This window comes from Paralichthys olivaceus, chromosome 23, assembly GCF_024713975.1.
Source record: "Paralichthys olivaceus isolate ysfri-2021 chromosome 23, ASM2471397v2, whole genome shotgun sequence".
Taxonomy (NCBI): Eukaryota; Metazoa; Chordata; class Actinopteri; order Pleuronectiformes; family Paralichthyidae; genus Paralichthys; species Paralichthys olivaceus.
Window position 1 is genome coordinate 12,495,812 of NC_091115.1, and position 16,185 is coordinate 12,511,996.

At 41.2% G+C, this 16,185-nt stretch overlaps 4 protein-coding genes across 13 annotated transcripts in view; 2 read left to right on the forward strand and 2 right to left on the reverse strand.

The window, feature by feature from the left end:
• Positions 1-1,683, forward strand: part of lrmp (lymphoid-restricted membrane protein) — a 32,866-nt gene extending 31,183 nt beyond the window's left edge. For all 7 annotated transcript variants that reach the window (XM_069520359.1, XM_069520358.1, XM_069520361.1 and 4 more), the window contains 2 exons: positions 279-430; positions 607-1,683. In XM_069520359.1, the coding sequence (XP_069376460.1) occupies positions 279-430; positions 607-749 (295 nt within the window). In that variant the 3' untranslated portion in view covers positions 750-1,683. The remainder of the gene's footprint in view (positions 1-278; positions 431-606) is intronic.
• dnai7 (dynein axonemal intermediate chain 7) lies at positions 1,538-7,290 on the reverse strand. 2 transcript variants are annotated; one of them, XM_069520368.1, is made up of 16 exons: positions 7,190-7,290; positions 6,828-6,909; positions 6,378-6,466; positions 6,112-6,216; positions 5,753-5,890; positions 5,182-5,313; positions 4,919-5,022; positions 4,675-4,833; positions 4,416-4,569; positions 4,244-4,334; positions 3,883-4,052; positions 3,628-3,787; positions 3,328-3,542; positions 3,091-3,246; positions 2,612-2,725; positions 1,538-2,179 (listed from the first exon to the last, which is right to left on the reverse strand). In XM_069520368.1, the coding sequence occupies exons 1-16, from the start codon at positions 7,241-7,243 to the stop codon at positions 1,904-1,906; spliced, it is 2,199 nt and encodes a 732-aa protein (XP_069376469.1). In that variant the 5' UTR covers positions 7,244-7,290; the 3' UTR covers positions 1,538-1,903. The 2 variants fall into 2 exon arrangements, with proteins under 2 accessions (XP_069376469.1, XP_019947844.2); XM_020092285.2 differs by having other exon boundaries at positions 5,182-5,316; positions 7,190-7,289.
• lyrm5a (LYR motif containing 5a) lies at positions 7,236-9,097 on the forward strand. Of its 3 annotated transcripts, none has more exons than XM_020092283.2 (3): positions 7,236-7,390; positions 7,565-7,636; positions 8,295-9,097. In XM_020092283.2, the coding sequence occupies exons 2-3, from the start codon at positions 7,592-7,594 to the stop codon at positions 8,505-8,507; spliced, it is 258 nt and encodes an 85-aa protein (XP_019947842.1). In that variant the 5' UTR covers positions 7,236-7,390; positions 7,565-7,591; the 3' UTR covers positions 8,508-9,097. The 3 variants fall into 3 exon arrangements, with proteins under 3 accessions (XP_019947842.1, XP_019947843.1, XP_019947841.2); XM_020092284.2 differs by having other exon boundaries at positions 7,248-7,390; positions 7,568-7,636; XM_020092282.2 differs by having other exon boundaries at positions 7,275-7,433.
• On the reverse strand, positions 8,421-16,061 carry LOC109632813 (sodium-coupled monocarboxylate transporter 1-like). The gene is made up of 17 exons (XM_020092280.2): positions 15,335-16,061; positions 14,387-14,506; positions 14,141-14,206; positions 13,970-14,021; positions 13,791-13,858; positions 13,233-13,271; positions 12,846-12,961; positions 12,548-12,688; positions 12,184-12,313; positions 11,822-11,910; positions 11,573-11,682; positions 11,372-11,439; positions 11,169-11,255; positions 10,591-10,808; positions 9,846-9,946; positions 9,661-9,749; positions 8,421-9,575 (listed from the first exon to the last, which is right to left on the reverse strand). Exons 1-17 carry the CDS (start codon positions 15,566-15,568, stop codon positions 9,456-9,458), a joined length of 1,848 nt encoding a protein of 615 aa, XP_019947839.2. The 5' UTR covers positions 15,569-16,061; the 3' UTR covers positions 8,421-9,455.
• Between the last annotated feature and the right edge of the window lie 124 nt (positions 16,062-16,185).

Consider the following 16,185-nt stretch of genomic DNA (forward strand, 5'->3'; position numbering starts at 1 on the left):
GATGAGGTTCACTGCATCGAAGGCAACCCTAGATTGCACCGAGCAGCAGCTAATTCACTCGCTGACTTTAATTGCTTAAGTTACCATGACTGACTCACAGGTTTTATCAGAAAGAGTTCGTCAAAACAGTGACTGACTCTTATCCCTGTTAGTCATTTTTGGCAACTAATTCACTCTCTTGCTTTATCTGATACCATTTCTTTCCAATCAATCTCTCATGTCTCATTGTCTGTCCATCCTGCAGCGACATCTAATTCTCTTTCCTTGCGCTCTTTCAGTCAGAGCGCTTCCTCCAGCCCAACGTCAACAGACCCAGGAGTGAGCCAGTCCCTGTCCCACAGCCTGACCTCTTCCCGGGAAGCCGCAGCAGCAGTAGCCAGAGGTGGCAGGGGCCTCTGGCTTTGGTTGGCCTTATTGGTGGTTCTGGCAGGTATACACACAATTTGTATCTTTGATATGTGTAATTCCAAACTTTCCATAAAGAGTCTACTCCTTTGCCTCAATTATACATACAGCTTGCATGCGTATTGTTTAAAACAAACACAAATCATTGCATAGATGTTTTCTTAAGTCAACATCTACTCTGTGGTTCGTCCTCCCTTGCAGGTCTCCTGGCACTGCTGGCCAGTCTGGTGATGCAGCCAGCGGTAGATGCTGCCCCCGTGGGGACCGGAGACTCCTGGATGACCATCCAGCAGCTGCTGTGGCCCTACACAGGGCTCCGGCACAACGGGCAGCCCCCCGTCTAGCCCCTGAGACCCAGCAAGGATGGTGCTACATCGCCCATTAGCCTTCAGCGGAGATTTGTCTGTGTACTGGTGGGTGGTGATGAAGAAAGGACAGTGCACCACTCCTGAGCGGAGGCCGTTTGGATGTTTATCTGTGCCTGACGATTTGTAAAACAAGACTTTTTATTTGACAGCACTGGCTAGTCCTCAGGGGAAAGTTAACCCATGGAGGATTTTATACGTCACATCACGTTTGCTAAACTAGTTAGTCTGTGCGTGTGAATGCGTGTGTCTGGGTTTTAAGGGAGGGAGCAGATACACATGGTGTCTTTAACTAAAGGGTGGTTTAAAGTCATAAACACATCATGATGCAGTTTTACTGTGAGGGCTTCTGGCAACTGTGGACCCAACACTTTAATCAAATCAGGCTTGATCCGTCATTAGAGCTGACGCAACACTGACCAATCATGTCACAGCTTAATTTAGAATGATAGCACTGATGCATTAAGTCATGCATAGGGCCGCAGTGCAGTTTTCCATTGACAAGCATCATGGATGATGGCTCAGATTGTGCCAGGTGGCTTCTTTTGAAAACACATTTCATGCACTTGACAACACATAGGACTGCCAGCCTTTTTAAATTAACAATGTTTCATTCCTGTCATTTGTTTTCTTTTAAGTCTACAAACACTGGTAATAAAACTTTTAAGTGTTTTTTAAGTGTATTTGAAATCTATATTTATGAGTTTGTTAGTTCTGAGTGGGGAATGTGAATATCTGTTTTATTTTTGTTAAATTATGAATCTGCATTGTCTTTAACACCAAAGTTTTTGTTTTTTTTATTTCCTCTACATTCTTGCTGTGGTGGTCACCGTTTTCAACTTCATACACTTTTGTATGTTCCAAAGAAGATGCGTGAAACTTTGCACAAATAAAGTCGCCAATTCTACAACTACTTTTATTCGTGGAGTTTGCATGTTCTCCCCCCTTCCTCCTCGGTTAATTGTAAACTCTGACTTGTGGTGGGAGTGTGAAAGTGAATGTTTGTCTCTGTATGTTGACCCTGTGACCCTCGGAGGATAAGCGGTATAGATAATGGATGGATGGAATTCTAAATCGGCTTCATGTGTCAAAATGTGTGTAATCATTTAAAACTGAGTTAATCTGACACAGGTTTAAGAATACATCAAGGGTCTGGTGGCACACAGGAGATTCTGCACCGTATCGATGAACATATAACTGGACTCTCTGGTCCTGGCGATGCCGTCGGTGCTCATGTCGTCCTGGAGCATGTGGATGAAGGTGGAGTGAAAGTCACAGTGGGGATCGTGGTCCGGAGAGAAAGCTTCGCTCTGCTCTGCAATTTTCAGCTTCTGACTCCTCTGAGCGCCCAGCAGGTAGAAACGCCATGAGTCCTTGGGCACAGGGGCGGTGCCACGGTGCTCGCAAGCCTGTCAGAGAAGAAGGAAAGGGAAGAAAGAGCAGGAATTGAAAGAATGGCTGTTTGGTGTTACCATTTCAGGTCTATCCACTTAAACGTGGCCAAGAACCTCAGTGTCCTCTCATGAGAAATGTGCCCTTTTTCCTTTGCATGGCACTTCCTCATTCTGAAGAGATTATATATCTCTTCCATACTTGTATGTGTGTAAAGGTCAAATCTGTCTGTGTTGAGGGCACCCTGGTGGCACAGTAAACTCTTAGCTGCAGTCCTCTTAGCTGCAGTCCTTTGCATTAACAACACCTCATTATTCCTCTCGGTGTTTGGAACGGACCTGAGCATGTGACTCCGTGCGTACATGGGGAATGAGGCGTTCCGCAGGGGGAGGAAAAGTGGGTTCAAATGTGAAACTAAATGAGCTGTATCTATGTGTGAGCAGGAATACCTGCATGACCAGATGCTCGGCTCCACATTTGGCGTTCCACTTGCTCCATGAGAAGGCGCAGGCAGGGGCGAGGAGGGCCATCTGTTCGTAGGCAGCATGTTCAGTGAGTGGGTCCTGAAGAGGAGAGAGAATTTTATAATCATGGAAAGTGTTGGGCTGTAATCTTCACACATCTCAACATTTGTGTAGGACAAATGATTTTTATCAACTAATTGATTAAAGATGGGTAGGTTGAATACAAGTCAGTAATGTTTTAATGGCGTGGCTTGGTAGCATTAGGTCTGCTGCTTTTGTTTTTAAGTTATAGTTATATCATGTTTGCATATCAGAGCATTTTATATGTCAGTTGGATTGACTGCTATGACATTTTCAATGGATTCTCACATCCCACTCAGCATGAATTATTATATGTCCTTTGTCAATCTATCTGTGCTCTCGTTCAGGTTCCTTTATTCTGCCAACAGGAAGAAGATGCAAACCTTGCCACAGCTGCTGACGTATTTGTCAGTGTGTTCATTCACGAAGATGTTGATCCCTGCGTTGAGCATGGCTCTCTGCAGGTCGGGGCTACTCATCCACTTTCCTTGGAGGTGAGAGAGGCCTTTGACCTCTGACTGCAACATACACTGGTCCCCCTGGTCATGGGAATCAACACAAATTGTATGATTACATTAGAAGAAATGTTCATGTGCATACAGAGCTTTCCTGTCTCCTACCTGGATGGTGATGCTTATATCAATGACTGCTCCATTGACAGTGAAAACAGCAGTGTCTTCTCCCAGTGGCCTGAGTTCCCAGCTCTGGAAGGGGAGGTTGATGTAGGTTTCCTGCATCAGCACAAATGCTTGGAAGGAGTCCATTTTGAAGGAGATCTTCGCCTCCTCCTCCTCGTAAGACACATCAGAGATACCGTCCATCCTCCACTGCTTACCTGGGTGAGAGAATGACTTTCAAATGATATTCAAACACCTGATGGGTTGCAAGGATTGCACAGTGTGTGCTCCTGTCTGTCTCACCTGAAGCGTGCCAGCGAGCCACTTGCGGAGTTTCCAAGAATGCAACGCAGTCTGGCACCTTCACAGACACTTCCACAGGGGGGCAGGCCAGGGCCTCGTTGTCATCCAAGATGGACATCTCTGTTTGGTACGGAAACACTTGCAGCCCTGTGTGCAGCTCCTGTGGAGGATGTGGAATGAGAGAAATAGAAACCTGGGGGTCAATAGCAGAGTCTGGTGAAAGCAAACACTGAAACTCTTTTCTATTCTATTCACCTCTCTAATTTTCCAGCCATTGGCATGATAGGCTTGTTGTGGGATGCAGAACACATCATAGTAGAAGACCCCACCCAGAGGCGTGTACTCCATCAAGTCCACCACTTGGACACGTGCGCTGCTGTCCATCAGAGTGGGCTGCACAGAGGGAGAGCTAAATTCTCCCTCAGCTGAGAGTTCGAAAACAGAATCAGGCAAAAAACATAGAAATTTCAGTATAAACAACCATCATCCACATTAAAAGACATTGGTATCTTAGATTTTTATTGTTAAACAGTGTTGGTCCTTGTATATCGTAAACCCTGTCCATCAGTTTGAAATCCAGTGTTTACATGTGGGGTGTAGTGTTAGATTGACTTACCACAGAGCACCTCCATCTGTGTCTCTGTCTGACTCCCCCGGCCTTCTGCTGACTGGCAACTGTTTTTCCTCGACTGCTGACTCGCTGCACCCTGAGAGATACATGCACAATACAAATTAAAACATCACATTAGATGTAGAAAAACATCCCTTTCATTCTTCTTTTGTTTTACCTTCTTCCTTTCTAACCCTTCGATGGACTGCTCCTCCTCATCTGCTGTTTGCTGTTGTGTCTTGCTGTCATCCTTCGCCTCCCCGTCACCTTTTGTCTCCACCTGCTCAGGTAGATTGGTGTCTGCTGGGGCCTCGTCAACCCCTACAAGAGATCTGGGACCAAACAAAGAAAGAAAAGAAACGAACAAAGAAAGTTTAATTATTATTATTACAGTATAAGAAACCCTGGTAGTAATAGTATTTGCAGTAATATCAGACCTGTGGCTTGGTGTGTGTATTTTCAGGTGAGCCATCCTTGCAATAAAGGACAGGTGGTCGTAGTGTGTGTGGAGAATCCGCACAGCGATATCGCTCAGAGTCAACTGTTTGGGAAGCTTAAAGCCGAGGCCGACCTCTTCAAAGTTGAATCCTTTAAACCTGCATGAACCACATTGACATTTCAGCTGCAAACCTGAATGATACGTAATCCATATATTTTTAGTATTTTCTGCCACACACATACCTCTGATTTCTCTTGAGGTTGGCCCACACACACAGCGTAGTGTTGTCACCTTTCACCACAGTCTGCATATTGCCTGTTTCAGTGTCAGCGTTCTCACTGGCCCTCTGTAACCAAGGAGACACGCCGGTTTTGCAATATTGCTTCATATCAGGCAAACCATACACATTACAGCAAATCCCTGATGTTTATATATCTCTTCCTCACACTGTGGTTACAAAGTGCTCCACAATGTGTGAGCACCTGTGCTTTTATAATTCTCCTACCTTGAGGATGTCCTCAGTGGTGAGGAGAAGTTTGGAGTGGATTAACTCCTGGAGACTGATGATAGCCCCCTGGTATCTCTGACTCTCTTGTGGATCTGTAGCGTCTCTGAGGAGACCCTCCAGCTCCTCGAGCTGCTGCGAGGGACAAAATGTATGCTCTCAGATTTTGTAACCATAGATTGCAGCATACTGTATATTTAATTTCTAGCACTTGGCTTCAGACCCTACTCTCTCTCTCTCTATATATATATATAGAGAGAGCGAGAGTAGGAGCCTATATTCTTATAGTCTATGTATGCATATGTAAGTATTCATCTATTTCAATACCTCCTTTATTATATCTTATATTTTCACATATTCTCTTGTTATTCTGACTATTTGCTGCTGTAAAATATGAATTCCGTGTGGGTCATCAATAATGTTTGGGATTATGTTATTGGCATTGCTGCACGATTTGTACTTGTTTTCACTGAACGGTACAAAGAGTCCATATGTGTCAACCTTTCTATTTCTGTCAATTAATTAATAAAGTAAAATACGACCAATGCACATTTATAAAGAAAATACAAACCTGTAGAGCGAGGTTACATTGCTTGAGCACAGGCGTGATGTTGACCTCTGGGTCATCTCTCCATAAGTCTATATAGGTGTTAATATCATGCTGCACTGCTGGGTCAGGGGCATCATCACAGCGCATGCACCGCTCCCACTGGGCACAAAGAAATACACTGCATGTTATTATCAGTCTGAGGTAATCTGTTGAGATTTTTTTTGTTTGTCTTTGGATCCACATGCTGTTATTTATTTATGGTTCAAAATAAGAATTGTATGATATCATATTGCTTTGTTTGCCATAGATAAACCATACGTGTGTCAGATATGATTTTAAGGCCCCTTCCCACTAAATAACTCACAGACAGAAACACACACCTTGGCTTTCTCTGCAGCATCAGCTTTCCATTTAGTTACTGCAGAATGATTCTGCTCCAGTAGATGGCGCAATTCATCCAGCTCCAACTCTCTGCGCTCTCTGTCCTGTCAACAAAAGACATCCTTGAACACCAGAACAAAACGTTTGTCCATTCCAGCCACAGCGAACATCTACTGTGTGTTTCCTTGTGGATTTGTCTGCTGTCTAGAGTATTTGCAGGGGTTGTCTTAACGTGCATCACAGTAGCTGAACACGACTGACTTGCCTTTAATTCTAGTCTTTCCAGCTCCTCTTCCTTTCTCTCTCGCTCCAACCTTTCCTGTTCCTCTCTCTCTGCCTGCAGCTGGGCTTCTTCTGCAAAGCAAAATCACATAAGATGGTGACTCAACACATATCCTAAACTTTTAATTTTTAATTGTATATATTCTATTTTTACTTCTTTTTTTTTTCCTTGTGTAATTTCTAAGCATGGCTAAAGGGGAGCCTGGGACTCAAGCATTTCATTGCCAGCAACTGCTAAATGTAATTATTGTGCATATGACACAAAACCCTTGACTCTTGAATCTTGAATATACTAAACTTTATTAATAACAATAATGAATGTATTATTATTATTATTAATAATAATATATAACTCTTTTCAATGCAGGGTACAAAGTGATGGAGAAAATCACTTTGCCCCCGTAAGAATTCGTAGGGACAGATCGATGTTTACCTTCTTCTCGCAGCCTCCTCTCCTCCTCCGCCTGCTTCTTCCCCTTCTTCGCCTTGGACTGTTTCTGGACCTTTTTAGATGACTTCAGATTTTTACGTGTCATTAATAAAACACGAATTCAGACCACGAGGTTCGAGGTAAAGTTAGTTAGTGTGGAAATAGAGGAGAGAAAAAGGGAGAATTTAAAATTAAAGGTACCGTCTGCTAACTGACCTGCTAGCTTACAGTTAAAGGTTTCTTTTTAGCCTTATATTTTATTTCTGTAACTATTATCTCTAATCAGCATTCAAACCTGCAGCTTAAACAAATCTAATAATAATAATAAGGTTTAATTTGTCGGATTTAAACGCTGGAAAACTCACCATCCCGAGGCTGAAACTGTCTGGGTAACCATAGCAACGTGTACCCATGCGCATGCGCGGTGTTGTATTTTTAATTTGCGACACAAAGAAACGACTTACGACTGAGCTGTCCATCGCCTGTAGAGAAAGGAAGGACACAGAGGAAGAGGAGACGTGTCTCCATTGAAGCCAGAGTGAAACCAGCCTGCTAACACAGCACGTGTAAATATAATCGCATTGTTTGATATGGCCGTGTGTAGAGCTGGTGAGGGGTGTGGTGAACGCTAACCCACAAGCTAACTATCTGGTTAAGCTAAGCTAATTGTGTTGACTGGCTTTGTCCACTTACGTCCGCTGCTGTTCTAATCAAATATCTTTATTATCGTCTTGTTTCAGCAGAGGGACACCCTCCTCGTCTCTGACATGGCCAACCCTCTGAGGGGTGAGGTCATTAAGCTGTACAAATGTGTAAGTGACACAAACACACGTGGGTTGTCTGTCCATGTGTGATCCTGGACACTGGGCTGAAGTTACAGGCTCCACCAGCCAAGAAGAGAAATGTACACAGAAGAGAAATACGATAACTAGTAATGATCTTGTTCTACAGTAGAAAGATGTTTACAATACAGGTTGACTTTTGTGTTTATATCGTACTTTGCATTGATCCTCACAAAGGATATACACAAAAATATACACCCTTCACATTGACTGACAGATCCTTTAACACAAAATTTAGTATATTTTCAAATTGTACCCCACCCATAACGCCCACAGTCCATCAAACAATCAACAGAATACAAGTATTGCATGCTTTTTTACTATAACTTACTTTTTGACTGCCCTCTTGCTGCTGTAACATTGCAAATGTCTCTGTTGTGGGATTGTCTTATCTTATCTTAAAATGACGATTCAGGTTTGCCTTCAGTTCAGTTCTAGTTCACAAAAATATAGAATAAAGGTAGGCATTGACTCGTGGTGTCTAACACCCCGTAGGAGGAAAAAGTCTGATGGCCACAGGCAGGAATCACATACTGTGCCACTCTGTGGTGCATTATGGTGGAATACTGTATATTCTGTGTATATTGGTGATGATGTGTAACTATGTATTTGTCATCCCCCCTTAAAGCTGCTGTATCTTGGCCGAGAGTACCCCAAGGGATCTGCGTATTTCAGGGATCGCCTGAAGTCAGCCTTCATGAAGAACAAAGATGTGACAGATCCCGAGGAGATCAGAAAACTTGTGGCCCGGGGGGATTTTGTCATCAAGGAGCTCGAAGCACTTTATTTCCTCAGAAAATACAGAACCATGAAGAAGAGGTATTATGACCCAGAAAAATAATTACACACAACTACAGCTTCGTATTGTCTCTCTGAAATGAAATGCAGGCAACGGGCACAGATAACAAACTCGCAAAAAATTAAATAAACTACACTTGCCTCATAAGGGAAAAGTAGGAAATAAGGGGAGAGTGCCAGCCGATGATGATAATGTAGCTGTAACAGAACAGGTTTTGAGTCTTTATACACAAATTGCACCTTAATACTTATATTTTAAAACTCAAATATTGTATTTATAATGATTTCACTGCTTGTGTTTTTTAAGTATATGTTAACTGAACATTTCAACAGGTCAAAGATTTCATTATCTATCTTAACATCACATTTGAATCACGGTTATTGTTAATAAGTTTAACACAGACATCCACCTGGTCTGTGAGAAACTGTTGAAGCCAAGGTGTTAAATGTATATTGTATTTGAGTGTATATATATATATATATATGTAAATACATGGTCAAATTTCTTGAAGAATGTACATGACTATGTATCTAGGTACTATTTTTCAGAAATGTACAGATGTTTGAAAAATAGTGACGGCCTCTGTCTTGCTGAATGTTAATAAATTACAGCAGTTTTCTTCAGTAATTTAACTCATTTTCGTTTCTTGTATGAATTTATAGCATAGGGACAGGGAGATGGGCAGAGCTGTCAGAGTGTGGCCCTTAGTAAGAGACTCCCTGGAGCTTCTCTGGCCCAGGTTCACCCAGGCATAGTGTCTCCGTCAGTAAGAGAGCAAACACCACATACCCCGCTGGAGCCAGCCTCCAGAGGCCCCTGAACATTTTGATGGAAGTCAGACCAAGACTTAACATAAACCTTTTCACAAAGGGAAACTTAACTCTCCCACAGAACAGAATATGTGTTTGCATCTTTGTTTTAGCTCAGACAGGTTCCTCTCAAGTATTAGGAACATGTGCAGATGCAAAGACAATGTAGAAGATTTGTCTTTCATGAGATAATGGTACATTTTCCAAAGTCCATCTCAGTGTCATTGAAAGCTGGATTTGTGTTGCCAGATTTGTCCTCTCCGTTCATCGTCAGGTCCAGCTTTCCTGTTTTTCTCATAGCCTAAAAAGGGAAGAGCACACACAAGGAGTCAGCAGCTGTTGTGACTCTAAAGGTTTTGATATTGTTTTCCTGATACAGCACTTACTCTGGCTCTGAAAAACCTGAATATGTGATAGAGAGTCGTGTCCTCTTTCGTTATCATCAGCCTTGATTCCACCCTCTGCTTGCAGCCTCCTGAAATGTACATTGTGAACAAGAGGGTCATCACAACAGGATCTCAATTCCAAACCCATTTAACTTAATCAGTGCCAACAGGATACATTTGCTTACCTGTTAAGAGGCTGATGAACAGTCCTACAGTGATTGCTGTTACAGTTCCAATGAGAGTGAAGTAAAGGTAGGAAGGAGGGAGCCAGCTTTCTGCCGACAGTCTAGTGATGGTAGAAAACAGTGGTGAACTATTGCTCATACATTTCCATTCATATATATTTTGAACAGTTTCAGCCCCAGGAGAGATTCGCTAGATGATAACAGGGATTTATTCAGGGTTAGGTTAGCAATGGAATACTTTCAACAGCTTGACATAAACCAGATCAATTTAGTTAAATAAGAGTTTCTCAAACTCTTATGGTTCATTTGGGTTTCTGTCAAGTAGTGTTCTATATGTTTAAAAATGATTTATTGTTGCTATGTTGAACATGATGTGTTCTCTTGTTAACATTTGAGTGGTAAGCAGTGCTCAACTGAGAGAGGGACCATCAAATGTATGTTTAAAGTGTTTTCCAGAAGGTTTAGTAGATGTTCAGATATCTCAAAGGGGAAAATTTTACATTTCTGTGGCACTACAGGCAAAGTCAGTTTACTATTCTTCTTCTGGGGAGCATGAATATCTGTGCAAGAGAGTTAAGCTTATATCTATAAACACTGTCTTATTTTTTGTGGGGAAAGTTAAATGTTACAAGAATGTGAAACCAGCAGAACAGTTCATTCCATCTGGTTTCACACATGGTTGCTCTCTTGCTCTCAAAATAACTTTATAATTCAACCATTCAGTCCCAGCTGGTTACATTCTTACATATCATCAGTGTTGTGCACTGCGGCTGTCGTGATGGTGCTTGGCCCTGCTGGCAGAGTAGTTGAGGTCCAGTTGTAGTTGTCTTCAGTGGTGAAGTTACAGCCTTTCGTGGTTAGTGGCAGAGGTCGGGTCATGTCAGGAGGAGAGGGGAATATCAGGGCCCAGATGCACACACCCACAGCCATGAGCAACCCAGTCATCAGACCAGACAAACCTCCCTACAGGAAGAACAGAGGATGTAAAATTATGAGACTCCCCTTGGTGATAAATTGAATATAAGACATCAGTATTCATACAACCATGCAGGATTTATAAAGATGATGGCAAGTGAGCAACAGCTAAAATGTACTTTAAAGTACCAAACCTTTTCTGGTTATTGTTTCCTAGCTGCTTAGATAGGATTCTTATACATCATTGTTCACTTGAATCCCAAAATGAGCAGCAGACGATAGTAGAGGTAAAGTAAGAGAAAAACATTATTTATGTGCAATTCTGGATTAATCATTTTATTTAATACTGACATAAGTTAAAAGAATCATGCTCGAAAATGCCAATGTTACACTTAAAAAAAGACTTACTTTGGAATTGGCAAATGGGCAGAAGATACCCAGTATGAACAGGCCAAGTAAGGGACCTCCAAGGACACCAGAGACAGTGACAGATGCCTGATTCAAGAAACACACATCCACAGCACTCCCTCAAAAACACAATATGGAGATGGTGACCCCAGCACCTGACCCACAGCTAAGTAATTGATTGTGCATTAACAGATACACTCTACCTGCATAATCCCTCCCATGATTGAGGCCAGTGCAGCCATGGCGATGCACAAAACTCCATAGAAGAAACCTGCAAACAACATTGTGTCAGTCGATCCTCCACAATTAGGATTTAACAAGTTAAAGCATAAGACATATACCAGGGCTCAGACAAATAGATCAGCTGACATTTAGCATATTGTAAACAAGGACAATCCACTTACTCATTCCTTTGGACATCCAGGTCAGATGTTTCTCAGACATGTTCGTGTACGGCTTGACCAGGTCCTCAATTGTCACTGTAGCCAGTGCATTGATGCTGGAGGACACTGTGCTGGGATTGACATGAGAACAGAATCATAATAAGGCAGGAACCATCACACTGATACAGGTTTTTAATGACCAGTGTCACAGGACATGTAATAATTAATGTCTGAGTGGGATTTAAGGATTTAAGAAGACAAAATATAAACCTTAAAGAGCCACTATATACTGCTGCGAAAAATAGTCCTGGAAGACCAGGAAAGCCTGTGAAGATGTCCATCACCAAATGTGCCATCAGCTGTAGAGAAGGGACGACAGAAGTTGATGTATATGATATGGAATTCATGGAAGCCTCTGAATATAAGAAACATAAGAAAAGGTGGTACTCTAGTTGCCACTCTACCCTACTGCTTTCAGAGCTGTAATCAGACGTGCACTGAACATTTTCCTGAAATGTTCCAGGTGGGTGAATGGGCCTAACTTTTCCTAGCAACCCAACTTTGGAGAGGTCAAGTCTGAAAACAGCTTAGGTTTCTAGTTCCTTTTCTCATCAATGTGTGTGTGTTTGTACCTGATCAGGATTAGAGACCAGTCCAGCGCTCCATGGGTCACAGTTCTTATAGAATGAGTAGAGGCACATTCCTGATAACACTGAGCAGCCCAGGAAGAAACACAAACCTATCAGGTTGATGTACACAGCTCTGGGAAAGGAAAGAAACACAACAGCGCAGCCATGGGGTGGAATTCATGAAGAAAATATATAAAGCACAGCAAGCAACTTAAACATCATCTATATGCTGACTTGTGTTCATCAAAAGGTTATCTTTATTAGAGGGACCTTGAATATTGAGTTTTAAATCCCCTTTAATGGGGAGTAACAGTGTTATTATGAATCCAGTGTCTCAGTAAGTTCTCCTCTGTTAAGTGTGACTCACACTCTGGCATGAGTGATGCTCTTGCAGGAGATGTATCTCTGAACCTGGGCTTGGTTTATCCCATTGACTGCGATCCAGGCAGCCCCCCCTCCAATAGTCATAGTCCAAAAAGTGTGTCTCCTCATAGGGTTCAAGTCAAAGCTGGTGAGACACAGTGAGAGGGTGATTTCCAATTCACTAAAAACCTGAAGATAACTGAAGGGAAGTGTCACGAAATGTGCGACACAAAAGGTTTGAGTAAAACTGCTCTCCTTCTTGCATCAGAAAATGACCTATCGAATAGTTTTTCAATACTCACTCCAGAATGTTGATTCTCCCTCCTTGTTGTGAATCTGAAATGATGGTGGCAACTCCTCCTTGTAAGATCATACACTTGATAATAACAGACAGATAACCTGCCATCATTATTCCAACCTAGAAGGAAAAAAATATATTTTTGTTTGGTTAGCAATTCCAATCTGGTTTTGGATCTAATTTGTGATCTAACTATACCAATCTGATTTGAGATTTGGTTGTAATTTGGCTGATTTGTAATGCCGTTTTCAGTTCTGCATTCCTTTTTTTGTCTTTCTCTGTAAAGTGTACAGTGCATTTGTCTCGCAGTGGAGCGTCCAGGAGTCTACCCTGTGAACTCCACTTAAAAATCACTACTCAGCTGTTGTACAAAGATTTTTTTAACCCTTACCTGAAATACATCAGTCCACACCACCGCCTTCAGTCCACCCTGTTATAAAGTAGACCGCAAAAAGATGTTGTCTGAGTAAATCCACTAAAATCCAGATATCCATCATAAATGTTAAGCACATCAACCAATCAGGAGAGCTCTCTGTCTGAGCTATTTGGGCTTACAGCTGAGAATATGGAGACAGAGACTAGACTTGACCAATATATTGAAAAATGACTTGTTGCAAAACCAGTGTCATAGTTCCATACTGGTCTATGAATCTCATTGGAATATATATTTGGCTCAAAAATATTTGCTATCTCCAGCTTTTGTGTGTACTTATTAAAACATATTTTAAGGGAGGTATTAATATTCATGTGTTTGGGATTGGCAATTGTTACATTTAGATTTTTTTGCACATATTTATGAATTATTTCTAATTTCTAAAACATAAATATGCCAATATTGGTCAATTTTTGTGGTAAGGGTTTGCTTTTTTCATTAAAATGCTTTAAATGAGAATGGGGGGATTTGATTTAAGATAACTCATTTAAGCTGTTCATTTATTTATTTACCAACCAATGTGCAGTAAAAAGTACAGACAGCGCCTGTTGAAATAATTCCACCCCACAGATCCAAATCAGTAACTGGAGAGAGACAGAGAATGCAGCTTCATGACACACAAAGTCACACAAAACCAAGCGACATCAAGTGACGTGTACATGTTTTTTTGGTTGACGTGAATGAAACCTGCATACCTTGGCTTAAAGCTAGAGCTGGGCCATAAATGATTATTCCTGTGTAGAGGATCTGTGACAGAGAAAGAGGAAGATAATACCGACATTATTAAGAAGCTTCAGAAGAGGTGAGGTTTCACCCTCACAGGTTCAACCCCCTGTGATTATATGTCAACGTGTTGTTTTACTCACGGTCTGAACCATGAAGAACATCATTCCCAGCAGACGGGTTGCTCTGTTGAAACGCAGCTCCAGATACTTGGCAGGGACGTGACACAGGGAGACACTGCTGTTATTAATCGTTTATTTATGTACCAATTCATTAACAGGCATGTATATCAAAACCAATGTATATTCATATATTTAACAAAGGTTGCTTACTTACTCAGTAAGTACACAAAATATTGTTTTCCATCAAATACACGCTGGCAAACTCACCTCATAAGTACTGGCGATAGACAGTCTGTAGAAGACTGGGAGGAAGACCTCAGATGTGATGACAATGGACAATGTATAGGACAGGGAAAATAATGCAAAAATGGTTCCAAAGGTGTAAACCTACAAACAGGAGATCTTATCCGTTAGTAAAGTCAACAAACAAAGAGTAATAAAGAACAATGACAAATGCAATTTAAATTTCAGTCCACAGCCTCGTTTACAAGATGAAATACTCAGATTAATAATTGCCTGTACTTTACATAATATAAATTCTATATATATACCTTCTCTTTAAATGTGTTATCGTACATTGTTGTGTATTTAGCTAGTTGCATTTCTCCTCTGGAATATATATTTCTAAACCTAAATATTTTTTAGCTAATTCCATGTGCAAGGAAAATAAAAATAAACATATTTATACAAGTAAAGAACAAATCTTTAACACTGACTGAGTGATGTTTAACTTTGTCACACTTGGACTGTAATACATTGCTTTGTAACAGATTCTGTTGCTCTGTGATATCAAAGTTATGATTCAAAGATGAAGAGCTTAAATGCAAAATAACATACATATAATATTACATACTGAATCCTGTTGTTCCTGTTCAGTTTGCAGGGCTTATGGGATTTTAAATGGAGATAAATATTTGCATTGGCTCAATTATCTGTTTTCTCTGGAAAAACTACAAATGAAAGGACTGAAGAATATATCCATGATTTTGTTATAATTCAAAAAAAATTTTCCAGAAACAGAAACTTATCCCAGAGTTTCCTGTAGATTTCTGGTAGGTTACCCCATAACTTAGAGAAATCAACTTAACTTAAAAAGAAACTTTAGTTAGGTTACAAATTAAAAAAGGTCTTTGCTTCAGAAGAGGTTCCCTACTTCAGAGTCTTTTCATTTTGCAAGAACAAAAGCATTGGATTTACAATATACTGCTAACTTACTTCAACTGGGTTGGCCAGCAGTGTGGTGGATGACATGAAGCTGGCCGTCAGAGACATGGAGACGGGCAGGGCTGTCAGTCTGCGGCCCCCGGTTAAGAATTCCCTGGAGTTTCCTTGGCCCCTGTTGACCCAAGCGTAGTAGATCCCGATGGCAGCAGACACCACCAGCAGAAGAACAAACACCACATAGTCTGCTGCCACCAGGGAGCCAGCTACCACAGAGTCCCCGGACATTTGGATGGAGGTCAGAGCGAAAACTAGACATGTAACTGGACAGAAGATTATTCAGACTGTAGTGAGCAGCTCTGAACTGACAGTCCAAGAGGAATAAATAGAAATCCTCCCATGTCACAGGTTAGCCCCGGATTATACACACACACACACACCCACACACACTTAAGGTAATAATTAACTGCAATATAATAATGTGTTTGCTCATTTCTAAATTTCTATTTATTCCTCTTGGACTGTCAGTTCAGTGCTGGCAATATTCTGTTTCAGAATTATACATAGTAACAGTGTATATCAGTATCATAGTATCAGTGCAGCTGTCATAATTCAGATTTTATCAAGGGAGTCAATGTCAGTTGATGCTGCTTACTTTCAAACAATGGTTCAGATCAGGGCTCACAGCTGGACTGTGACACAACATCTGTAAACACATCTTCATATATACTGAATATAATAAAAAGAATGAAAATAGACCTGTTATGTGAAGTTATTTTGGGCAGTGAGGTAAATAAACAGATGAACACTTCAAAAGACCTTCGGACTGTCAGCAAAAGCTCACACAAACATGACTTCAGGAAATGTTGCTGTGTAAAGTGGCCAAACATAAATGTATTAAAAAA

Excerpts from the sequence above, each read along its gene's own strand:
- dnai7 (XM_020092285.2), bottom strand. The coding sequence starts at position 7,243 with ATGCGCATGGGTACACGTTGCTATGGTTACCCAGACAGTTTCAGCCTC. Across the intron at positions 6,467-6,827 it reads GAGGAGGCTGCGAGAAGAAG|AAGAAGCCCAGCTGCAGGCA; the intron begins GTAAACATCGAT and ends TTTGCTTTGCAG. Across the intron at positions 5,891-6,111 it reads ATGCTGCAGAGAAAGCCAAG|TGGGAGCGGTGCATGCGCTG; the intron begins GTGTGTGTTTCT and ends CTTTGTGCCCAG.
- lyrm5a (XM_020092283.2), top strand. The coding sequence starts at position 7,592 with ATGGCCAACCCTCTGAGGGGTGAGGTCATTAAGCTGTACAAATGT. Across the intron at positions 7,637-8,294 it reads TCATTAAGCTGTACAAATGT|CTGCTGTATCTTGGCCGAGA; the intron begins GTAAGTGACACA and ends CCCCCCTTAAAG.
- LOC109632813 (XM_020092280.2), bottom strand. The coding sequence starts at position 15,568 with ATGTCCGGGGACTCTGTGGTAGCTGGCTCCCTGGTGGCAGCAGACTAT. Across the intron at positions 14,207-14,386 it reads CTATCGCCAGTACTTATGAG|TATCTGGAGCTGCGTTTCAA; the intron begins GTGAGTTTGCCA and ends GTCCCTGCCAAG. Across the intron at positions 9,576-9,660 it reads TCAGGTTTTTCAGAGCCAGA|GCTATGAGAAAAACAGGAAA; the intron begins GTAAGTGCTGTA and ends TTCCCTTTTTAG.